We start from the raw sequence: 22,717 nt of genomic DNA, 5'->3' as shown, positions 1-22,717 counted from the left end.
TTTGTTTTGTTTTTCCACATCATCCAGCCTTATTTCACATGGAAGCTCCTCAGAGAGGCTTTTTCCCTCCTAACCATCTGGGTAGGCAGAATTCTGAGATAGCCCCTCGAGGTTCCTGGCCCTGGTGTACCTACATACCTTCTCCCAGTTATTCAAACACTAGGCTGGATCCTGCTGTGAAGGGGTTCTGGAGATGAAATCAAAGTCCCAAATCTGTTGACTTTAAATTGGGAAGATTAACCGGGTAGACCTGACCTAATCACATGGGCCTTTTAAAAAATAGATAATTTTCCCTGGCTGTTCGCAGAAATCAGAGATTCAAAGCATGAGAAGGATTTCACATGCTGATGCTGCTGTAAAGGTAGAGTAAGTCAAAGAATGTGGGAGGCAATCATAGCCACGGCTGGCAGCCTTCAGGGAAGCAACCCTATCCTGCAACTGCAAAGAACTGAAATCTGCCAATAACAGCACTGAGTTTGGGGGCATATTTTTCCAGAGCCTTCGGATGGGAACAAATCCTAGCCAACACCTTGATTTCAGCCTTGTGAGACCCTGAGCAGAACCCGGTCACACTATGCCAGACTTCTGATTTACGGAGCCATAAGATAATTAATGGGTGATGTTTAAATAGCTACATTTGTGGTAATTTGTTGCACAGCAACAGAAAACTAATCTGCCATTCTAATTTTTAAAAATAATCTAGGGAGTGCCTGTGTGGCTCAGTTGGTTCAGTGTCCAACTCTTGGTTTTGGTCAGGTCATGGTCTCACAGGTTGTGAGTTCAAGCCCCACATCAGGCTCTGCACTGTCCCCCTGCTTGGGAATCTCTCTCTCCACTCACTCTCTGCCCCTCCTCCACTCGTGTGTGTGTGTGTGTGTGTGTGTGTGTGTGTGTGTGCGCGCGCGCGCGCTCTCTCTCTCTCAAAATAAATAAACTTAAAAAAATAATCTAAAAGTCACACTTCAGTCATTATTTGTATGTTAATCTATTATTCTTCCTTCATAATATATAAGACCCTATGAAGTTAATATTATTTATGTGCTTGATTACTTGCTAAATATCTCTTTTCTAATATTAGACTAAGTTCAACAGGTGAATATAAAAAGTGCTCAAACTTAGTATTTGTTGAATAAACAGATAGATGCCATTAAAATTAAGCAAACATTTTTCAACAAGATTTTTATTATCTTTTTTATCTAAAATTTTATCAAATATTTTATTAAATTTGTATCAAATATTTTTATCAAAACACCAACCTAAAAGACTGTGTTTGTTATGTCTTCTACTTGTCAAGATTGTTGTAGCCATCTTTTGAAGACCTAAGATATTTCTATAATATGAATTTCAATTTATATTTAAGATTAAGCAACATGGAAAATGGATAAAAGTTAAAACTTACAATTCTAAAGGACTCAGCTGATTACTTGGTTCACTCCCAATGCTGCTTTAAAAAAAAAAAATTAGTCTTCATTGATGTGGAATTAGCAAACTATTCCACAGGCCAACTATATAGAAAGCATTAAAAAAATACCCTCTTATTTCAGAGAATCTTTTTATGATAATTTTCTTTATTAACAGCCCAAGCCAGATATCTTTGTTGGCTCCTTCAGGTCCATTTTCCATCCCTCTCCATCCTACTTTCTGCTATAGGAAATTGGCCTCTAATGAACACCATCAACAGACTCCTATATCCCCTTACTTTTGCTGAGTTTATCCAGTGCTCTCCAAGAAAAATATATGTTGTATATGATGTGATGTTGTATGATACTGTATAAATATATTTTTTAATTTTATAAGTATTTTCTAGTAGTACATTTTAAAAATTTAAAAATAGGTAGAATCAGTATTAATACCTATTGTATGTTATATATAATAAACACATATTTAATAATGAAAATTAAAATTTAATAATACATACATTGAATATATAGGTCTAAAATACTATACTTCCTGTTTTTAATTAATGTAAAATTATTAATGTGATGTTTTACATTCTTTTTTATACTAAGGTTTCAAACTTTGGTGTGCGTTTTACATTTACACCCACGTTTCAAGCTCTCAGTAGACATCTGCAACTAGGCTACCACAATAAACAGTGCAATTTAGCTCAATGGGATGCCTGGCAATGGATCAGAGAGAGGGTGAAGAGTCTATTTGGGATATTTCTTCCCTGACTCCTTCCCTGTGGGATCATCTCAGATTGGCTTTGTCCTTTATCCTAAGGTCATAGATCCTCTCAAGGTGGCCTACTTTATACACTGCTCTACTTTAGGGTTCTTGCCTAAAGTTCTCATCTTGCCCCTTCAAGCTTACAGGTTATAATAGTGTTCTCCTTTGTGATTTCCATAAGTCTTCTCCAAACATCTAAAATATCTCTTTATTAAATCCTTCTCAAGCTATTTGAGTATGCCCTCTGTTTCCAGCTGGGACCCTCACTGACTCACAGTTCTTTTATTGGAATTTTTCTAAAGGATTTAAGGGCTATATTCCCTGAAGTATTATTTCAGGAATGATCAACTCTGAGTATGTGTCTATCAAATAGTAGTATGGTATACCTAAAATGTAAACTAATGAGCAGAAGAATTAATTGGAATTTGATGAACTACAAGTTGTTTAATGTAATTATAAAGGTCCATAACAGAGGTATACCTTCTGCATTCAATAACTATTGTTCAATAAAAAAAATTTAAAAAAATAAAAAATAGCATCATGGAAAAGTTGCTTAGTTTTTAAAAGTTGCCACAATCTAAAAACTTTAAATGTCAGTATTTTCCCATGTTCCATGACTTGTGTACACAGTATTCTAGCAAGAATAAAAATTCTGGAAGTAGTACATTCTATGGATCAAAATATCCTTTTGGAAAATGAATGTAAGAAACAAACAAAAGATCCATTAAGTAACATAGGTCTTGACTTTCTTAGCTCTATACGATTGATTTCTAAGGTTTACCTTGATTGAGAAGGGCTATTAACCAGTTCTAAGAAAGAAATTATACATAAATATTTTTCTAAGTGGTAAATAACATATAGATTTGGACAAATAAATCTTTGGCACATGTTTGTTTTTAATTTTTTGAGAGAGAGAGAGAGAGAGAGAGAGAGAGAGAGAGAGAGCACGTGCGCACACACACACACAAGTGGGGGAGGGGCAGAGAGAGAGAATCCCAAGCAGGCTCCACACCCAGCACAGAGCCCCATCTCATGACCAACCATGAGATCATGACCTGAGCTGAAATCAAGAGTTGGACGCTTAACCAATGGGACGACCCAGGTGCTCCAGCACATGTTTTTAATAAGAAATCTTATTCTGTGCTCTTTATGGAAGAAAAAAATGGCTATCCAATTATGCAGTATAATCCCCTCATGTAAGCTATTTGTAGACAGTTTCAACACACTTCTGGACCTTTGGAAGTGGGTGTCTCTTTTATCATAACCTGTGATCATTATTTTGAATTTTTATAAAACAAAATTTAATTATTCTTCTCTAAAGAAATAGGGACATTTTAATAAAATATTTGCTTTTGTAGATGTTCTTTCTGTCCAAGGTAGCTGTCCATGGGACAGATGGAAAAATCTATGTTGACATGAAAAGTACTTGGGGTTCATAAATTAACCTTAACCTAATGTAATGAGAATATTTTCTCCTCCAAAAAGTACAGTGCCTGTCTTTTTTCAGGGATCAATATGGTAGTAACCACACTTTTGCGAAACATATTTGAATGAGATTCCGTGAGGCATAGTAGAAACAAAAACACTTGCAAAATCAGTTTTCAAAACTAAATCCCATTTATCTCTCTGATGCCAGCCAATGCCCTCTATGTTTTGAAATCGTTGGCAGATGTCCTGAGGACCGTGACATTATGGATGCAGCCAATTTTCTTGTGGCTAAATTCACATTTATATATTGGTTAAAATAGAATGGGGAGTGGGGAGGTTACTCTGAAGCTGTGGTCTTTACTGATGCGTATGTGGATTCATCTTAAGAAACTCAGATTTTAAGGACAATCACTTGTAAAACCACAAAAGGGTTGCCCCAAACCTCGGCCACTTAGAATTGGCCACAAAAGTCTGTTTTTGAATAACAAACTCTGTCAAACAGTAAATTAGTCTTCATGCTTTCCATCTTCTGCTTCTGCTCAGAGGGAAACAGTTTAAAATGTTAAGTTCTGAATTTGTTGAGTAAACAGTCTCAAGAAGAGTATTTCTTATTTTTTTCCTGAGAATTAGTCTAATGAATTACATAAAATACTGTCAATATTGTTGATGCAAATATCTTTCAGTCAGTTATTAAGCAAAACTTCACCCACAAAATCCAGTGATCTAGGTTTTTAGGCCCTTCTTCCTCAGTAACATGTGGACAGTTATAGACCAAAAAAAGGACATTGTTATAAAGAAGGGGGTCTTGGAGCCCAGAAGCATTTGGGGACAGAAGGTAAGTAGCAAACCAAAATATCTGTATAGAGGTTAGCATCTTAACACAGGAAGACTGCAGTGGGAAGCTAAGACAGGCATTATAGCATCAGAGCTTTCTAGATTTTTCTAATGATAATGAAATCATGAAATTTCACAACTAGAAGGTAATAATGTGGTGGTAACATTAAAAGGGGGAAAAGTGCTACTTCTTTAAAAATTTTTTTACTTTTTTTACTTTTTTTTTAAATTTTTAATTGAATATATTCTCAAGGCTGCACTTTCCGTCCCCATGCTTATTTATTTTATAACTAGAAGTTTATACATCTTAAACCCCTTCACTTGTTTCATGCAACTCAATTTTAAACTAAAAAAAAATTATGTCAATAGCATTTGTTTAAAAAGCAAACAAAAATCCACTAAGAAAACATAGGCTTGCTTTCTTCAAAATTATTTTTCCTAAAAATCTTCAATCAGACATATTATATATTACCAACATTATGTTACCCAATTATTCCTCATAGTGGTATGACACTGAGAGTATGTTTGTGTAAACACCCAACTTTGAATTTTTGCTTTGCAATAAAAAGTAGATAACACTATTTCACCCAAGTCCATATATATAACAGGTTGTCAAGACATTTGATATTGCTGATTGTTAGTTCATTTTTAAATTTATATGTACGCCAAATAAGAATTTAGGTTCTAGGAATCTGTTTATACAAAGTAATTCTTGACTCTCTTGGAAGGAAAAATTAATACTCACTAATAATGTTATATCAGAGCACAAAGTACATTCTTTCCTCTGGAATGAAAACACCAAAAGAGAGCATTTTTAAATGTCCATTGAAGGTAAACTGCTTAACCATTTGAAAAACCCACTAAAAGAAAATGTGAAAAGGTAAAAAAGTTAAAAGGGGTGAAAAGTTTCACTTCTTCACTTTTTTTCAATGTTTATTCATTTTTCAGAGAGAGAGAGAGAGAGAGAGAGAGAGAGAGAGAGAGAGAGCATGTGTAAGTGGGGAGAGGGAGCAGAGAGAGAGAGGGAGAGAGAGAATCCCAAGCAGGCTCCATGCTGTTAGCTTCAGGCTGGATCTCCATGAGATCATGATCTGAGCCGAAATCAAGAGTTGGATGTTTAACCGACTGAGCCACCCAGGCGCCCCCACCTCTTTACTTTCAAGTTGCATAGATGTTAAGTCCCACTTGTTTCCTCCTTTGAGTGAGAGAAGCATTTAAAGCCCCTTGTCTGGAAGAGAAACATGCTTCTCTGTTGCTGCTCAGGCCTCCTTGTGTCAGCTGCTTCATGCCACAAAATGAACATAGCTACCTTGAAGAAAAATTTGCATTAGGTCATAATTTTCCTCTTTTTATGTTTTTCTTGCATTCTGAGGAAGCGGAATAAGTCTTCAGCTGAAAAATAGGTCCTTTTTTCTTCATAGCAAATATATAGCAAGAGGTAAAGGACCCATAATTCTACAAAAATGAAGGAAAGAGTTTAAGGTGGTTTGGAGGCATTTTATTTTATTTTATTTTATTTTATTTTATTTATTTTATTTTATTTGTATTTACATCCAAATTAGTTAGCATATAGTGCAACAATGATTTCAGGAGTAGATTCCTTAATGCCCCTTACCCATTTAGCCCATCCCCACCCTCCAGTAACCCTCTGTTTGTTCTCCATATTTATGGAGGCATTTTTTTTTCCCCAGGTTGGCTTTTGCTTTCTTCCAAGGCACTATAACATAAAGTTTTTCTTAAATCTTTTTTAAACTTGAGGATTTGAAGCAAGAGGAGGCTAAGTTTAGTATTTCCTTTCCTTTCCTTTTTGTTATCTGCTTGCTTATTTCTGGCTGTTTCAACAAGTTGTGGAAATATCCCAAAAACAAATACTGTTTGTCATTCTATCCTTGAATTTATGTTTGCTTAATTTAAAGTTTAGAACCTTTAGGGGCACCTGGGTGGCTCAGTTGGTTGAGCATCTGACTTTGGTTTGGGTAATGATCTCACGGCTCCTGAGTTTGAGCCCCGCATCAGGTTCTGTGCCGACAGCTCAGAGCCTGCAGCCTGCTTCAGATTCTGTGTCTCCCTCTCTTTCTGCCCCTCCCCCACTCATGCTCTGTCTCTCAAAATAAATAAACATTAAAAAATTAAAGTTTAGAACCTTTATTTATTACATAAAGAACTGAATATTGCAGCAAGAATTCTATTTCCTGTTTTATACCTTTCTTATATATATATCAGATTCTCAATCACTTCCTATAATTCAATTATTATTCATAATTTTGCATATTTCAAACATTAGAACATACAGAATTAAGTGTTTCCTTTTTTATTTTTTTTTTCAATTTTATTTATTTATTTTGAGAGAGAGAGAGCATGAGCAGGGGAGGGGCAGAGAGAGGACAAGAAAGAATCCCAAGCAGGCTCCATGCTGTCAGCATAGAGTCCGATGCAGGGCTCCAACTCACGAACTGTGAGATCATGACCTGAGCCCAAATCAAAAGTTGGATAGTTAACTGACTGAGCCACACAGGCACCCCCAGAATTAAGTGTTTCAAGTTCTGTGTATATATTAGGTAGAATTAAATTCAAACTGATTTAAAAAAAAATTAATGTTTCTATGAGAGAGAGAGAGAGAGCATGAACAGGGGAGGAGCAGAGAGATAGGGTGACACAGAATCGGAAGCAGGCTCCTAGCTGCCAGCACAGAGCCTGATGCGTGGCTCAAACCTCCAAACTGCAAGACCATGACCCAAGCGGAAGTCAGACACCCAACTGACTGAGCCACCCAGGTGCCCCAAATTCAAACTGATTTTAAAAGAGTAAATATAGGGGCACCTGAGTGGCTCGGTTGGTTAAGGATCCAACTTCGGCTCAGGTCATGATCTCACAGTTGATGGGTTCAAGCTCTGTGTCAGGCTCTGTGCTGACAGCTCAGAGCCTGAAGCCTGCTTCACATTCTGTGTCTTCCTCTCTCTCTGCCCTCCCTTCCCTCATGCTCTGTCTCTCAAACGTAAATAAAAATGTTAAAAAAAAAATTTTAAGAGTAAATATAATAACATTACTTATAAACTAAGTAATAATATTCAAATTTTTCTGCTAAAAAATTGTGAATTTAGACACATCCCTTGTTATTCTGTTACATATCCATACTTTTCATAAAGTACACACAGTTTTCCATGGATAGTGTCGACAAATCTACACATAAAGTTTCTCAGACCACTTACATCACAGTTACCTGTAATGCTTATTTAAAATGTAGACTCCTGGACCACACTCCTGCCCAAGTAGATGAGAATCTCTGGGAGTAGAATCAGAAATTATCTTGTTTTTATTTTTTTTACGTTTATTAATTTATTATTTATGAGACAGAGAGACAGAGCACAAGTGGGGCACAGGCAGAGAGAGAGGGAGACACAGAACCTAAAACAGGCTCCAGGCTCCGAGCTGTCAGCACAAAGCCTGACACGGGGCTCGAACTCATGAGCTGTGAGATCATGACCCGAGCCGAAGTGGGACGCTCAACCGACTGAGCCACCCAGGTGCCCCAGAAATTATCTTTTTAAATAAGCTTCCCAGTAAATTCTTATGCATTCTAAAGTTTGACAGCCATCGTCATGTAGGGCGATCCTAAGTAGGATAAAGGAACAGTTGGGTTTTGTTTAGCTTTTGGTCACCTTATCTGCTACACACACACACACACACACACACCACTGATTATTTGGAAATAGTAATCCATTGTATTTGATGGATATATAATTAAAGTACATGCTGAACTGATATAATAAAGAGCTACCAAAATACCATGCTTTAGATAAAACAGAGTTTATTTTATTTCTCATCTGTGGCCCAAGGTGAGTAGGTGGCTCCACTCCAGGAGGTCATTTGAGGATCCAAGTTAGTTCTCCATTGTTAGTCTGCCTCCTCTTAAGTGTTGGCCTCATCTGTAAGGATTATGGTCAACATTGGCTCATACCATCATGTGCACAATCTGGGCCATAGTGGGGCAAGGAGATGAAATAGAGGGCAACAAAATTCCTTTAAAAATGTGATATATAAGTTGTATACTTTACTTTTACCTATTGGCTAAAATTAAAAGACATTTTAAAAAACAGGTTAGTTTATGCAATGTGCCAGAAGACAGCCAGACACTTCTAACTTCATTAGAAAATTCCCAATATTTCATATACATGTGACATAATCAATGCCAATCATTCTTTATTTTGCTATAGATAATTATAGCAATTAATGGGCCTGTTCCTTTCTATCTTTTCATAAAAAACGCTTAATATATTTCTATCTTAAAGAGAAAGGAGTCCTACCAACTGTCTTCTCAAACCTTTAATTCACAACCATCAAATGAACCAGAAATTAGTCATCTGTGAAATGTTAACCGGCTTGGTAAATGTATAAAAGTGTTCATGGATACAGTTCTATGCAAAGTAAAGGGAGATTACTTTGAAGAATAAACCTAAAGAAGAATAAACAAAATGATGTGTACTCAATATTCATCTACCTTGTCTCCAGTAATGACCCCTAACCACAGTTATATTTGGTCTCTTTACAAACACTGGGTGCAATATAGGTACAACCAGTAAGCCAACTGATTTGTCTTCTTTATTACTTTTTGGGAATGACACGGGAATGGCGTTAGTGGTGTTCCTTCAAGAAGAGTTACTCAATCAAAGCCTCATCTTCAAAAATCTCAAGTCTCATCACATTCCTCTCCTGGTAAAAAACCATTTCATGACATCCCATTGCTCTTGAATTAAAAACTCTTTCAGTTGGGAAGGAAAAAAACCCAACATAAGCTAAATTTCCCCTTCCTCCAAAAAATGTTGAAGGGCAGGGGACTCACATAATAAAAAATATCAAGGATAGATTATCTTTAGATTCACCCAGATGAAATGGCTCCAACACTATCACCAGGACTGAGTCTCACTCTCTCTCTGCTCTTATTCTGTCTATTGTATCCCTGTTGCTAGGTAGGTTCTTCATTTATGATAGGTGCTAGAAACTCCAAGCTTATATTCTATATTTGCAGCAATCTCAGCAGAAATAAAACGCCTCCTCCCCAGAACTGCCTCATTGCTTTTGATTTAACTGGCCTAGGTATGAACATGTGGTTCAGATGTCCAGAACCAATCACTAAAATCAGAGGTTTACAGTGTTGTTGTTGTTTTTAATTTTTTAAATGTTTGCTTATTTTGAGACAGCGCATAAGCAGGGGAGGGGCAGAGAGTGAGGGAGACAGAGAATCCCAAACAGGCTCCAAACTGTCAGTGCAGAGCATGATTCGGGGCTCGATCCCACGAACCATGAGATCATGACCTGAGCTGAAACCAAGAGTCCAACCCTTAACTGAGTCACCCAGGTGTCCCAGAGGTTTACAATGTTCTGATTGGCCAGGTCCATGTCAGTGTTGGCCTTCTGAGGCTGAACGTGAAGTTAGATTCACCTGGTCCCTGTGATGGAAGGGCGGTGGGTGGGGAGGGGAGAATAGTTCCCCTGAGAAAATCAGGGAGTGAACCTATGAGAAATTGGATTCTGGATAGGCCAAAACACAGACAGCTATTATAGTTCACTTTCTGGGTACACAACATCCACATTTATTTTTCTTATACCTAAATTTTTGGAATTCCCCAGGCCTACATTAGGCAATAATATCAGATGGAATCAAAAACATATGTATACCAGTACCACTCAAGTTTTATCCGGCTTACTGCATCCAGCCTGAGTCCAGACTCTCTAATGTGCTTTCCTCATGGTTAAGAAACCTATTGTAAAATGAGATGTTTAACTATCTCCAACAAACATAATATACATTTATGAGGAGGACACAAAATAGCTACCATAAAAACTTCTTACTTGAAAAAGGAGAAATGGGAGGAGGGGCAGTATGCAATCTACTATATGCATACATACTACCTTGCTGGACAGGAGGAGAAGGACCCCTTGTTTTGGTTTCAAAGTGAATTTCTTGGGGGTCTCTTCTGTCTGCTCTTGGACCTGTTTTCTGGGATGATTTCCCTTGTGATTTGTCCTGTATGGCCACAGCTGAGAAAGGCACTGAGAAATATTTACTTTCTGATTATCATATCTAACAGTGCTGTTTCTGTTAGTGTGGCTTAAAGATCCCCACTAAGGATTGCCTTGTAGGTTGAGCAATCACACCCCTGCGTTTATGGGTGTTTGAGTTTCTCTGGTAACCCAAGTTCCTTAAAAGCTTGGTAAACTCTACAATCTATTTGTTTCCAGTAAATTCGGTGAGTTAGCAACAAAAGCCACAGTTGGTATTGAGGCCTAATCCTTGATTCTCGATTCCAATCAGGTTGTGTCTGTCTTCTAACTATTGACTTTGAAGTTCTGTCAACAGGAGTGGGTAGGGCTTCTGGTTTCAATCTCATTTTCCAATTTCATTCTACCCTCCCCAACTCTGCTACCACTAAATTTAAATTGGAGGAAAGGACCTGACTTTGTAAATTCCAAACAGTTAAAGTACTTCTGACTCTTGGCTGTTTGGGATTTCAGGATAAGGGGTAAAGGGCTGCTCTTGAGTGTTTTCACTGCTTCCAGACAAACCAGCTTTAACTACAGTTTGCTCCTTTCATTAGGGACTTCCCTAAACCTTACAAGAAGGAGTCAATACATTCCAGATTTTTTCTCAAACATGCCCTCGAATCCCTACTCTCAAAGGCCTGGGATCTAAGTCTCAAAATGCCCCAGTAGCAAGTTAATCAGCTGCTGCGTTAATTTCTCAGCTAAAGAAAGAGAGGTCATCATTGCGTCTTCCCTAACAACATTCGGCTAACTCCACATTTTAGAGTCTGTTACCTACCACACTTCAATTCTTGTACCATATTTAAAAAAATAAATCAAGACTCTTCCAGATCTGTGTGACTAAAATATATCTCAAACAGGCTTGCCTGCCAAGAGAAATTTACCGTTACACAAAATTAAAAATTTATGGAGTAGATCTGTTCATTTATGTCAACTGGACCTATCTCTTCATCTCTCAACTCGGCTTTCCTCTGTGTTGGCTATACTGTAGGAGAGACATTTCCTTTGAGAGAATTGAGCTTCCCCCTTCTGGTTGCCATAGTTTGAGCTTTACATCCCACAAAGCCAGCAATCCCCACAGAAAGAGAATATTTTTTCTGCAACAACACCTGCAAAAGGCTGTCAGTTAGCCCTATTGGTTCTGACTGGCCTGGCTTGAGTTGTATGCTTCCCTCTTGTAACAGTTCCTGTAGGGAGACAAGAAGGTTATTCTCTGATTGGCCAAGGCTGGTTTAACATGTGCTCACCCTTGAAACTCATGGTAGACTAGTTCTCCCTGACATTCATGGTTTAAAGATTGGTTCCCCAAGGGTAAATCATATGTAATTCATTGCCTGACAAAAGGAGGGGAGAGGTGAAGCCCTGAGCAGATAAAAAACAATACATAATTATAAAAAAGAATACTTAATATGATCCACAAGGCCTTGCATATGATCCACAAGGCCTTGCATGTTCTGGCCTCTGTCTCCTACCTTATGGAATCTCATTTAATTACATTCTCCTACTTGCTTTTTGAGCTCCAGCCACACTGGCCTTATGCCATGTCTCTTCCTGCTTTTGGACCTTCCCATGTATAATTCCCTCTGCCTAGAACAAGACGCCTCTCCTCATGCCTTCTTTGATTGGTTCATTTCTGCTTATTTTTCAAAAGTCGGCTCAATTATCACTTCCTCAAGGAAAGCTTAAGTTGACTTCTTCACTGAGTTTTCCCTTCCTTTTATCTTCCCCCACAGCCTCTGAACTTCTCCTTTGTAGGGCTTGTCATAACTGCAAGTAAGTATTTAATTATGTTATTATTTGAGCTCTACGAGGATAAAATATCTCTGTAAATTTAAAAATATTATTCATTGAATGAATAAACAAAGTGCACGAAGAAATGAGCAAGCAAAAGGAATATGTGATGCTGGGAATAACGATTTTTTTTTCCTCCCATTCATCTCTGTATTTCTGCAGTTAAATGCTCTACCATTGAGCTACACCCCCGATCTCTGTATTTCGGGATCCTGTTTTCCTCCAACTCTCTCTCCCTTGTATACCAATACCAATTTTTCCCTATGTTAGCTGTTCACTATTTTCGAACAGAGGAGATAGTTTAGTTGCATAACACATGAATAAGAAAGGAATTCAGAGCAAGAATAATTTTAATTATTTACATAAATTTAATTTAATGATTTCTGCAATATGCATCATGGTACTCAATGCAAAAGGTTCACACCCTGGAACAGACAAGCCTGGGTTGTAGTGCAGGTAGAGCCATTTACTAGCCCTTTGTAAGCAACTTATTTATTCCCTCTGAGCCTTTACTTATCTATAAACTAAAAATAATGATATCTACCTGGCCGGATTCTTGTTAGAATATAAAAGTCTTCTATAGTTTGTGTTCAGCTCTAGGTAGACAATCAACATTTGATATGTATTCTTATGATTATTCTTGGATCACAGACCTGTCGCTATAGTACGAAGTATGAATTAGAAATCATAGCCATGACTTCACATCACCTTACAGGAGATCCCCATGCCACCTTAGGATAACTTTATTCAGATATTACCTATAGTGTTTTACAATACACCCTCGTGTTTTAAAGGAAGCTCTGACTTCTAGAACTTTAAATTATCTAACAGACCCACCCAGCCTTGTCCAAAACATCAGCATTTATTCATAATGCATTTCACGGACCCCATTCCTCCCTCTCTACAAAGCAATGATAAAACTCAGGAAGATAGTCTCTGGGACCCACTACAGAGGGAGAGGGAGGTAGGGCACAGTGAAATGAACTCTTTTAACCTCTGTCGGTAACCATGGACTACACCCTACCTGAACTATAAGAAATGTAAAGAAAACTTCACACTGAACGGATTGGCCAATCCCCCACCTCAGCTTCTCAGCAGAATAATCTTTTAAAAGACCTCCTTTGGGGCACCTGGGTGCCTCAGTCGGTCGAGTGTCCAACTTCAGCTCAAGTTATGATCTTGTGGTAGGTGAGTTTGAGCCTCACACCGGACTCCTTGCTATAGGCACAAGGCCTGCTTCAGATCTTCTGCCCCCTCTCTCTGTGCCCCTCCCCTGCTTGTGCTCTCTCTCTCCAAAATAAATAAACATTAAAAAAATTTTTTAAAGACCCTCACCTTTAAGACTATACTTTCTGGGATCATTTGTATAGTTTGTTAAAAGACCTCACCTTTTAGGGACCTTGTATAAGAAGTTTTATCTTCTTTTCTGCATCTTTAACCACCTACCTCAATTTGATCTCTCCCATTTAAACATGTTCAAGTCTTTTCCAGCTTAAAAAATTCTTTCCTCATGCCTATATCCCTCTGTTCTTAACTTTGCTATCTCCTTCCTCCCCTCTTGAGCTAACCTTTAAATAGTCATTTGTACTCCCTACCTCCTCATCCTCCCTTCCTGTTTATCCTTCAGCCTCAGGCAACCTGGCTTCTGTTAGGCCTGGTCTTCAGCTGAATCGTACCTTGCCCAAGATTGCAGTGAACACCCCACTGTCCTACCCAAGGCACACTTCTCATTACTTGTCTCTGGTGATAGCTCAGTAGTATGTGGCATTGCTAACAGGTCAGACCTCCTTCGTGAAGCTCGTTCGCTCCCACAATACCACCCACCTCTGCCTTCCTCCTCTGGGCGCTCGTCTTTCTGTCAGAACTCAAGGGTGGTGTTCCTCTGTTTCCTTCCTAAGAGCTCCGCTTTTCTTCTCAGGGCACAAAGTTTTCCTCCTCAGCTGCCATCCTGATGCAGAAGGGTCACACGTTTGTAACTCCAGTCTGAATCTGGTTTCAAGATTTCAGGCTCAGCTATCCAACTGCTTGGATTCTCACATTCTCAGATGGCAACCTTCAGGTGTCTCAATGTAACTTTTTTTATGATTGCTTTTTTCCCACGGCCCCCAAACTCCTACTTGCATGCCCTCTTCTCTTCCCATTGTTTCTATCTCGACTGAAAGTCACCAACAACCATCTCTTTGGCCAGGTCGGAAACCTGGGTGACATCCTTGAGCCCTGCTTCGGCCTTACCCCTGCTTCAAAGTACTAGTTACTCTGCTCCATTTCTTCTAAGTCTGTGATATCCACGAACCTCTCCAATTCTCTCCTTCCTGTTGCCTAATCTCTAACCCAGACCACTCTAATTTTTCCTAACGTACTTCTCCTGTCTCCTCACTGGTTCCTAGCATCTGCTGTCATGTTCTCTCAATCTGTTCTCCCCACTGCAACAACCAAGGTATTTCCAAAGCCCAAATCATTTCTTCTCTTTTAAACCCCGTTATTGATTTCCCATTGCAACTTAGGCCACAATCCAAACTCTTCACTATGATTTATACTAACCCTCATGATCATAACCCTGCTCCCTGCACACTGCTGAAGTCTGAGAGTTCACCCTCTTGCTCTTGGCTTTCTAAACATGGCATCTGGAACGTTTGTCTTTTTGTTTTTTGTTTTTTTCCCAAATATGTCATGCTTTGTCATGCCCTGCTTCTTGATAGACTCTTTTTATCTCTACCAAATACTCTTCTCTGAGTTTCTGCCTAGACTTAATAATTCCCATTTATTCTTAAGATCTCATATGTAATCTTACTCTTAAGGGATATTTTCTCTGAACCTTCAAATATTGCATATTGCCTATTGCATCCTCACATTTTTTGTTCACACATCTTACCATGTTTTCATGGCCCATTCACATGTCTGTTTTCCCCCTTGACTATACTCTGTGAGGGCAGGAGACCCATCATGTTCACTATTATATCGCTGAATGAGAGAAGAAATAGGAGTATATTGGATTGAGAACACTGCTGTGGTCCATCACTACATGTGTTTAATTTTAAACAATAAGGCTGAGAAAGTAGAGCATGGGAAATGTCACCACCCATGCAGAACAAGAATGAGAATATAATGTTGTTCTCATAACGCTCTTTTGAGGGACATTCTATGATGGTATTTCCATTCACTTTTGATCCTTCTGTGTTTGAGGATTTCCTGAACAGACCCCCATAACGATGCAGTTTGACTCAGTTTGGTCATGCCCTGATTAAACCGCCTCTCAAGAATGGGAACATTGAAGTACAAATACACACCAGTATCTCAAGTACCACCATAAACTAAGATGAATTAGAAATTCAGACCTGTGGGGCGCCTGGGTAGCTCAGTAGGTTGGGCGTCCGACTTCGGCTCAGGTCACGATCTCGCGGTATGTGAGTTCGAGCCCCACTTCGGGCTGTGTGCTGACAGCTCAGAGCCTGGAGCCTGCTTCAGATTCTGTGTCTCCCTCTCTCTCTGACCCTCCCCCGTTCATGCTCTGTCTCTCTCTGTCTCAAAAATAAATAAACGTTAAAAAAAACTTAAAAAAAAAAAAAGAAGAAAAGAAATTCAGACCTGAACAACCATTTATGCAATGGAAAGTGAAACTAACAATCCTTCATTTCTAAAGTTGTTTCTTTTCTTTTTAACATTTCTGAGAAGATGTCCCAACTAGATTAGTTTTCATTCATCTCAAGACCTTTTGTAAGCTTCTCTCCAACATCCAGTTCATAGCACAACCCTTTCCTGAACAACAAAGCAATACAAAAGGTCCTTTAGTTGGGACTTTATTTCTCTTGTCACCCAAAGCTATGTCTCTGATTTTTATGTATTACTACCAAAACCAGTGCCCTCCACATAGGCTACCATGCATGAAGTCTCTAAAAATTCAAAACTAAAGATGTATGCTAGCAAGTAAAATAACTATTGTCACCAAGAATTAACAATTCTATCATAAATTTATTCTACATTATTTTTTTCTAAAGATCTAGGATATGTAGTAAGGTGTTTTTTTTGCTTGGCAAGCAGCCCTGTTGGGAGGGCACTGTTACTTGCTAAAATTGCACGAAACTTGTCTTTTCATGAAATGATTTAGAGAAAACAGTTCGTTTACTCCAGACTGTGTGCATGAAGTTTCATTCTGAGTTTTGTTTTCCTTAGAAAATCTGTGAGTTTGAAGTCTGACTTAAACTAAATCAACCAAACCCCACTCTCTCCAGCCCTATACAATAAAAAGGGAATTGTTCATGTGAATTTCAGATATTTAAAAAAAATTTTTTTTTGCTTTTTATGAAAATGTGAGGCTGTGTCTTTTTGTCCAACAAGTTTGCTTCTTTTTTTCTAATGTTTATTTATTTTTGGGACAGAGAGAGACAGAGCATGAGTGGGGGAGGGGCAGGGAGAGAGAGAGTCATAGAATCCGAGGCAGGCTCCAGGCTCTGGGCTGTCAGCACAGGGCCCGAACTCACAGACCGTGGGATGGTGACCTGAGCCGAAGTCGGATGCCCAACCGAGCCACCCAGTCGCCCCTAGTCTGCTTCTTTAATTACATACACTCATACTCCAAACAGCTTTCTCTGTGGCCCGAGAAGAAATCAAGGAAGAGCTCCAATGTTTTATCTTCCTTACCTTTGAGTAATGTGTTATTCTCTCCCTTAGAAATGTTTTTAGGGACTAGATTAGCTCTCACTTCACATTTGCAATGAACAGAATTCCTACCACAACGGATAACCTACCTTAAAAAAATACACTAAACACATTTTTCCTAAATGTAGCATTCTCCTCCATCTGGGTGAGCAAAGACAAGGAATGAAAATGTATCATCCTAAGATACAATGTCACAAGTTGATCAGCGCTTCTTTTCTGCCTCAAGGAAGGAATTAAAGTTGGTTTATTTGTTTCCCTTTAGCTTCTGAAGAGAATACTGAAGAAGACTTAAATCTGAGAATTTATCACCTGCTGTGTGACCCTGGGCAAGTTACTTAATCTCTCTGTCATGTCCCCTCATGTGTTAAGCACATGTTCTCCAGTGTTAATATTTTGTTCCAATAAGTTGGGTCATAACTGTCGCATCTATTTTTCAAAATAATTGTAAATACTAAATGAGATAGGTAATATTAAAGTTTTCTTGCTAGGTTTTCATTAGCAGCATCTAGACTACAATTTTAGACCATGTCATTTACTTAGATTCAGTTTACCACTTTCAATAATGATGCTTTTACTACTTACGCTTTCTAAATATTTTGAATATCTATTTTGTGAGTTCCTACTACTTTTACCTTGAACAGCAGTCCTCATTCATCAAAATTATGACTTTACCTTTTTCTGGTAAAGACAGAAGTTCTTTCAGTTCTTTTTCACTAGTAGAAAGTCCCTATTGATGTTTTATGGTTTCAGAAGATTTAAGAAAGTTTCCTTCATAAAAATGTATTCCTATCATCACTAAGATTGTACCCACCTGACAGCCACCAGCCCCACACTAAACACACCTGTCTCCAATAGTTCTCACTTCCTTCCCTCTCCCTACCCAGTCTAACTAGAGTCAATGATCATAATATTTCAGGGCAATAAAAGTTAGGGATCCACTAATGAAATGTTCCTTTAGGATTTGTTTTTGATGTTCTGATTGTGTGTGTGTGTGTGTGTGTGTGTGTGTGCGTGTGTGTGTGTGTGTGTGTGTGTGTGTGTGTGTGTGCGTTTCTTTTCCCCTTTGACTCCAATCTTTCTTTCAGATTCGCTTACTTTGTGTTCCTTGCTTGGATATACTTTAGTTTCTTGGGAACAACGTCATTGTGAAGTGTCAGAATATGTGTTTGAAAATCAACACATATTCACCTTAGAGGCATGCCTAATTACTGACAGATCAAGAAGGTGTCCTGCCAAATAGTAACAATATTGTACTCTAAGATGTAAAATAAGAAAACAAATTAAACAGAGGTTGGTAGTGAAGAGTTTTGCAGGAAACTACTCAGCCCCTCCTGCACCCTAGCTCTGAGTTAGCATGAGTCAGATCTCATTAGACTTTCTCACTCATCTCTAGAAAGAATGAAACATAACATGCTTGAGAATATTTGAGGAAAATTGGATGTCAAATAATAGCTATCCTATTTCCTTTTTAATTTTTTCTCTTTTTTTCATGCAGAGTATCTATAAGACAGGGAGGAATCAAACACGGGCCTCAAATTAGTTTAATCTCTGTAGCTCTTCCTTCTAGAAGCACTACACTAATAGCTAGCATGGAGCTATGTAAGACATTCATAAACTATTACATGGCCATTATTTGGGAGAAAAGTGAAATTGGTAAGCTAGTTTAATTACCTAGCTTAAAAAATGGTTTAAAATTTTTAGAAAAAAAGTGTGACAAAGATCGACCAATTCAGTATCCCATGGGAATACAAATCCCAAAATATTCTTCACAAATTGAACTCTGGCAACTTGCAATCATCTTTCTCCCCATTGCATCAGGGTATCAGTACTATCACTTACATTTTACCCTAATCTTTCTTTTTCACTGCTGATAATCTGAGTCATTCTTAGGCTGCTAATTATTTATCTTTTCCTCAAAGGAGATTTTTTTTTTTTTTTTTAGCCTGTCACGAGAGAACTTAGATGAATTCAATCAACCTGAAATACAGAAGGAGAGTCACGGTCAGCTTCATTGGATCTTTGCAAAGGTGTGAAGGCTTTACTAGACTATAGAGGGATACACACTATTTGCTCTCTGTCATGGGACTCTCTATGAACGACAACATTGTGTGCCTATTAATATTCACATAGGAAGTACACCCGTGATTTTTAAGCAAATTGTACACGTGATCGTCCATGAATCTTTTAAAAAATACTGCTACTCCAGCCCCATCCCAGACCTCATTACTCAGAATCTCCAAGAGACTGGTAAGGGTATTGAAGTGGAACATAGTTATGCATATTTTTTAAGTGCTCCACAGGTGATTCTGATTCATTTTCCCAATGGAATGCTTTGGTGCTATCCCATTCTGAGCATTTTATCCCCAAAGACCCATGTCTTAGTAACGATTTCAGTAGGTGGCGCTCTTTACACCTGCCAGTTTCCCTGTTGGCGGGAATGAACTCACAAGTCATTCAAGGAAGTCAGGAGCAAATCAAGGGTGCAATTCTCTTTTACCACATCAATACTGAAAACAGATAGCAGAACTTATCTTTGCAAACAATTTGTTGGATGGGGGGGGAGACTTACGTTACAGTGGTGGGGGGCGGGGTTGGACAAGGCTGTGGCATCATGTTTATTACACAAATGTAATCATTGTTCCAAAGAGTTCGAGCATGCCAACTTCCTAGCCTGAAATGGAAACTAAAGAAACAGAGTAGAGACTAAATAATGAGAAATACCAAGTAGAGATTTAGACAAAAATATTTAAATATACATATATATGAATGAAGGAGATGGGGGAATACTGATGTTACTGCTAAAAACTGCTGCGTGAAGAACTTATGGTATAAACATGGACATCTATAGCTGCTAAAGTGGGGAGACAGGACAATGTTAGTTTGCAAGAACATGAGCTTTAGAATCAGACAAACCTAGATTTAGACCTTAGTTCCAGCTCTTTAATATTTAATCCCAACCAAATTACTCAATCCTTAACTCTCAATAAGATGATACCTACATTATTAGCTTTTAATAAGTAGTAAATTAAAAGAGATAATAAATGTAAAACAATTATTCCCATGCTTGGTGCATAGCCAGTATTTAGCCAATCGTATTCCCTTTGGAGTGCTAAATATGAGTAAATGTAAATGCTGAGACCATTTTTCTAAGTAACAAAGAATAATGGGAAATTATTGTGAGTTTTGAAGGGAGGATTCCTAGATCAGTTGGTACTATTAATAGCAAGAAAAAAATTTAGAGGAAGCTGAGCAGGAAAAGATATATGGCTAATTTTGGTGTAATGAATTAGGCCTGAACTTGGATTCACACAACTTGAGTTAAAGAGGTGCTGCTTCCTCTATTTACAGGCTGAATGACCTTGAGAAAATCACTTAAACTCGTATTTCATAGGGTTGGAATTGAATTCAATGCCAATTGGAATATGGCATATGATTTTGAATATTAAACATAACAGCATGACTTTACCAAATAAAACTATTGTTTAGTGTATAAAAAGATGCCTTGAAGTCTATAAAGTACGATATAAATGTAAAGTGGTGTTGAGGTAACTACCAATAGTTAAAATTTATTTATTATTGAGGTTCACCATTAAAGTTGAAAAATTATTCTCTCGTAAGAAAGGGAGGTATTTCATGCGTTACCAAATTTGGATGACAATAAAGAAAGTGGTTACTAGAATGTGAAATCAGATTTCATGAGGAAAAAAGAGATTGATATTAGCAACGTATTTGCAATACTTCTGAAAGCATTTCCATGATGTTTGTCCCACGAATGATCCTAATATTTTTATAATGCCTTTAGCAATGTTTTAACAAGATTAGACTTTTGAGTTTTATTTGACATTTCACTTTGCCCCCATCATATCAGTATACACATTGACTAGCTCCTGACTTGAGTAAGTTAGTATTCTATCATGTGTATCTGTTTCTTAAAAATTTCCAAATTATAGAAAGATAAATTATAGAAATAAAGTCAGAAAAAAATAGAAATCATATTAATATAAGAAGAATTACCAAGATCTCATGACAGTATGATCCCTGGCCTTAGACAATAATGGTTTTTAGTAATAATACTAACTTGTACCAACAAGTTAGTGTTATGTCTAAATGTTTCATTTATTGGAAACTTTTAAAATTCACATTCTACCTATGTTAAATATGTACCTTAGTATGGTGTGCAGTAATGTTACCAGATGAGAGAAACAAGAAAGCCCCTAAGAGCAATGACTGCTGTGCTGTCTGAAGGTCAATTGTCTTTTAAGCATGCAGAGAATCTTTATCACGTCTTCAGAAATATGTTTTTGGAAATGGGAAACAACAGGCCATGATTTAATGTTTTTGTTAAACTGCTATAATTCTTCCAAAGCAATATATATCACAATAATTTCTATCTGTTAAAGAGAATATCAAGTCCTTAAACAAAATTTCCTATTCTGCAGGTGGGGAGGAAATTAAGAATGCACCTTCTTTTCTTTTTTTGGCTTTGTTTTGTTCTGTTTTGTTAGTACAATATAAGAAATTTGCATTGTAAAGCAAGCTGCTGTTGTCAGCTCTTTGATGGACGGAGCAGTCAGGAAGCTGCCCCCACCCTAAGAAGCTTAGAGACTGAGTTGAGCAACTGAGTTAGACAGCAGGTGCCCAGGCCAATCAAGTCAATTTTCTAACACAGAATGCATGTTGTGGAACTTGTTCTATTAGTCTTTTTTTTTTTTTTCTCTCTCTCTCTCTCACTCTCCGTTAAGGAAGCAAGAATTTCTCTGTGTGGATCCAGTGCTGTTATTTCTAGTTTCAGAAAAAACAGTAAGGAATTTGGCAATAATTTATGTTAAAACAACAACAAATTGCCTTTTAAAAATAGATTACCCACACCTATAGGAAGAATCTCAAGAAGGCACACAATTAATAAAAGCTGGCTCTGAGTTACCCATATCAATATGCACTAATGTGCAGTAAACAACTGATTGTGCTCACTATTTTTCTTTCCCAGAAACAGCAACTAAGCAAGAAGGTGTTTTTTTTTTTTTAAATCAACAATATAAAATCTCATTAACATATTTCACAATTGGAGACCTGCAGAATTTTGCTTCCTTTTGCTATTGAAAAGTCACAATAGCCAAGTGGAGTAATGTATGTTCTTCTAAATTAACACATGCTGCCGTGGTTAAGGGTGGAGTGAGGGTGCAGAGAAAGAAGTTGGCAAGAAAAGGTTCAGGGCCTGTTGCAAAACCAACTGCAAGCCAAGTATGATTCCAGATAGACAAGAACCACCTGTTACAACAGAGGGAGAGGTTTCAAAGATGAAATGAGGAGGAGGTGACCTTAAAGATCATTTCCCCAATTATAATATAAACAGCTAAGGGAACATGCAGATATTTATATCGAACACATGTGAATACAATATTATCCACATGTTATTCAATATAAGAAGGCATATAATTACTTATGTATTTCTAATCAAGAAAAACTTCTGGAAGTAAATGGTTTATTATTGGTAATAGTAATCGCCAGCTGGACACCTAGTACCTCATATCTCATTTAATCCTCACAACAACCCTTTTATTTCAGAAGGTGTTTAATACAGGAGGAAACGGATACAGAGAGAGTTAAGTTGCATGCCCAAAGTCACACACTTGATAAGGGATGGAGTCAGGATTCAACCATATCTGTCCAACTCCAAAGCCCGTGCTTTCAGCAATTCTGCTGTATTGTGCACTACATAAATATATGTCATAGCCTTTGGAAAATTTTACTTTCTGGACTTGACCAAAAAAATTAGAAGGAACCTCCCAAACAGCTT

At 37.8% G+C, this 22,717-nt stretch overlaps 1 protein-coding gene across 1 annotated transcript in view; it reads left to right on the top strand.

Moving 5' to 3' along the window:
• Positions 1 to 9,057: 9,057 nt before the first annotated feature.
• The window catches only part of LOC147581840 (uncharacterized), a 56,394-nt gene continuing 42,734 nt past the window's right edge, over positions 9,058 to 22,717 (top strand). The window contains exon 1 of the mRNA XM_086702962.1: positions 9,058 to 9,144. Within this exon, the coding sequence (XP_086559088.1) occupies positions 9,058 to 9,144 (87 nt within the window). The remainder of the gene's footprint in view (positions 9,145 to 22,717) is intronic.

Source organism: Puma concolor, chromosome B1 (genome assembly GCF_028749965.1).
Source record: "Puma concolor isolate L17-30 chromosome B1, mPumCon1.1.hap2, whole genome shotgun sequence".
Taxonomy (NCBI): Eukaryota; Metazoa; Chordata; class Mammalia; order Carnivora; family Felidae; genus Puma; species Puma concolor.
Note: the sequence above shows the minus strand (reverse complement) of the source record. Positions and strands in the feature narration are given on the sequence as shown.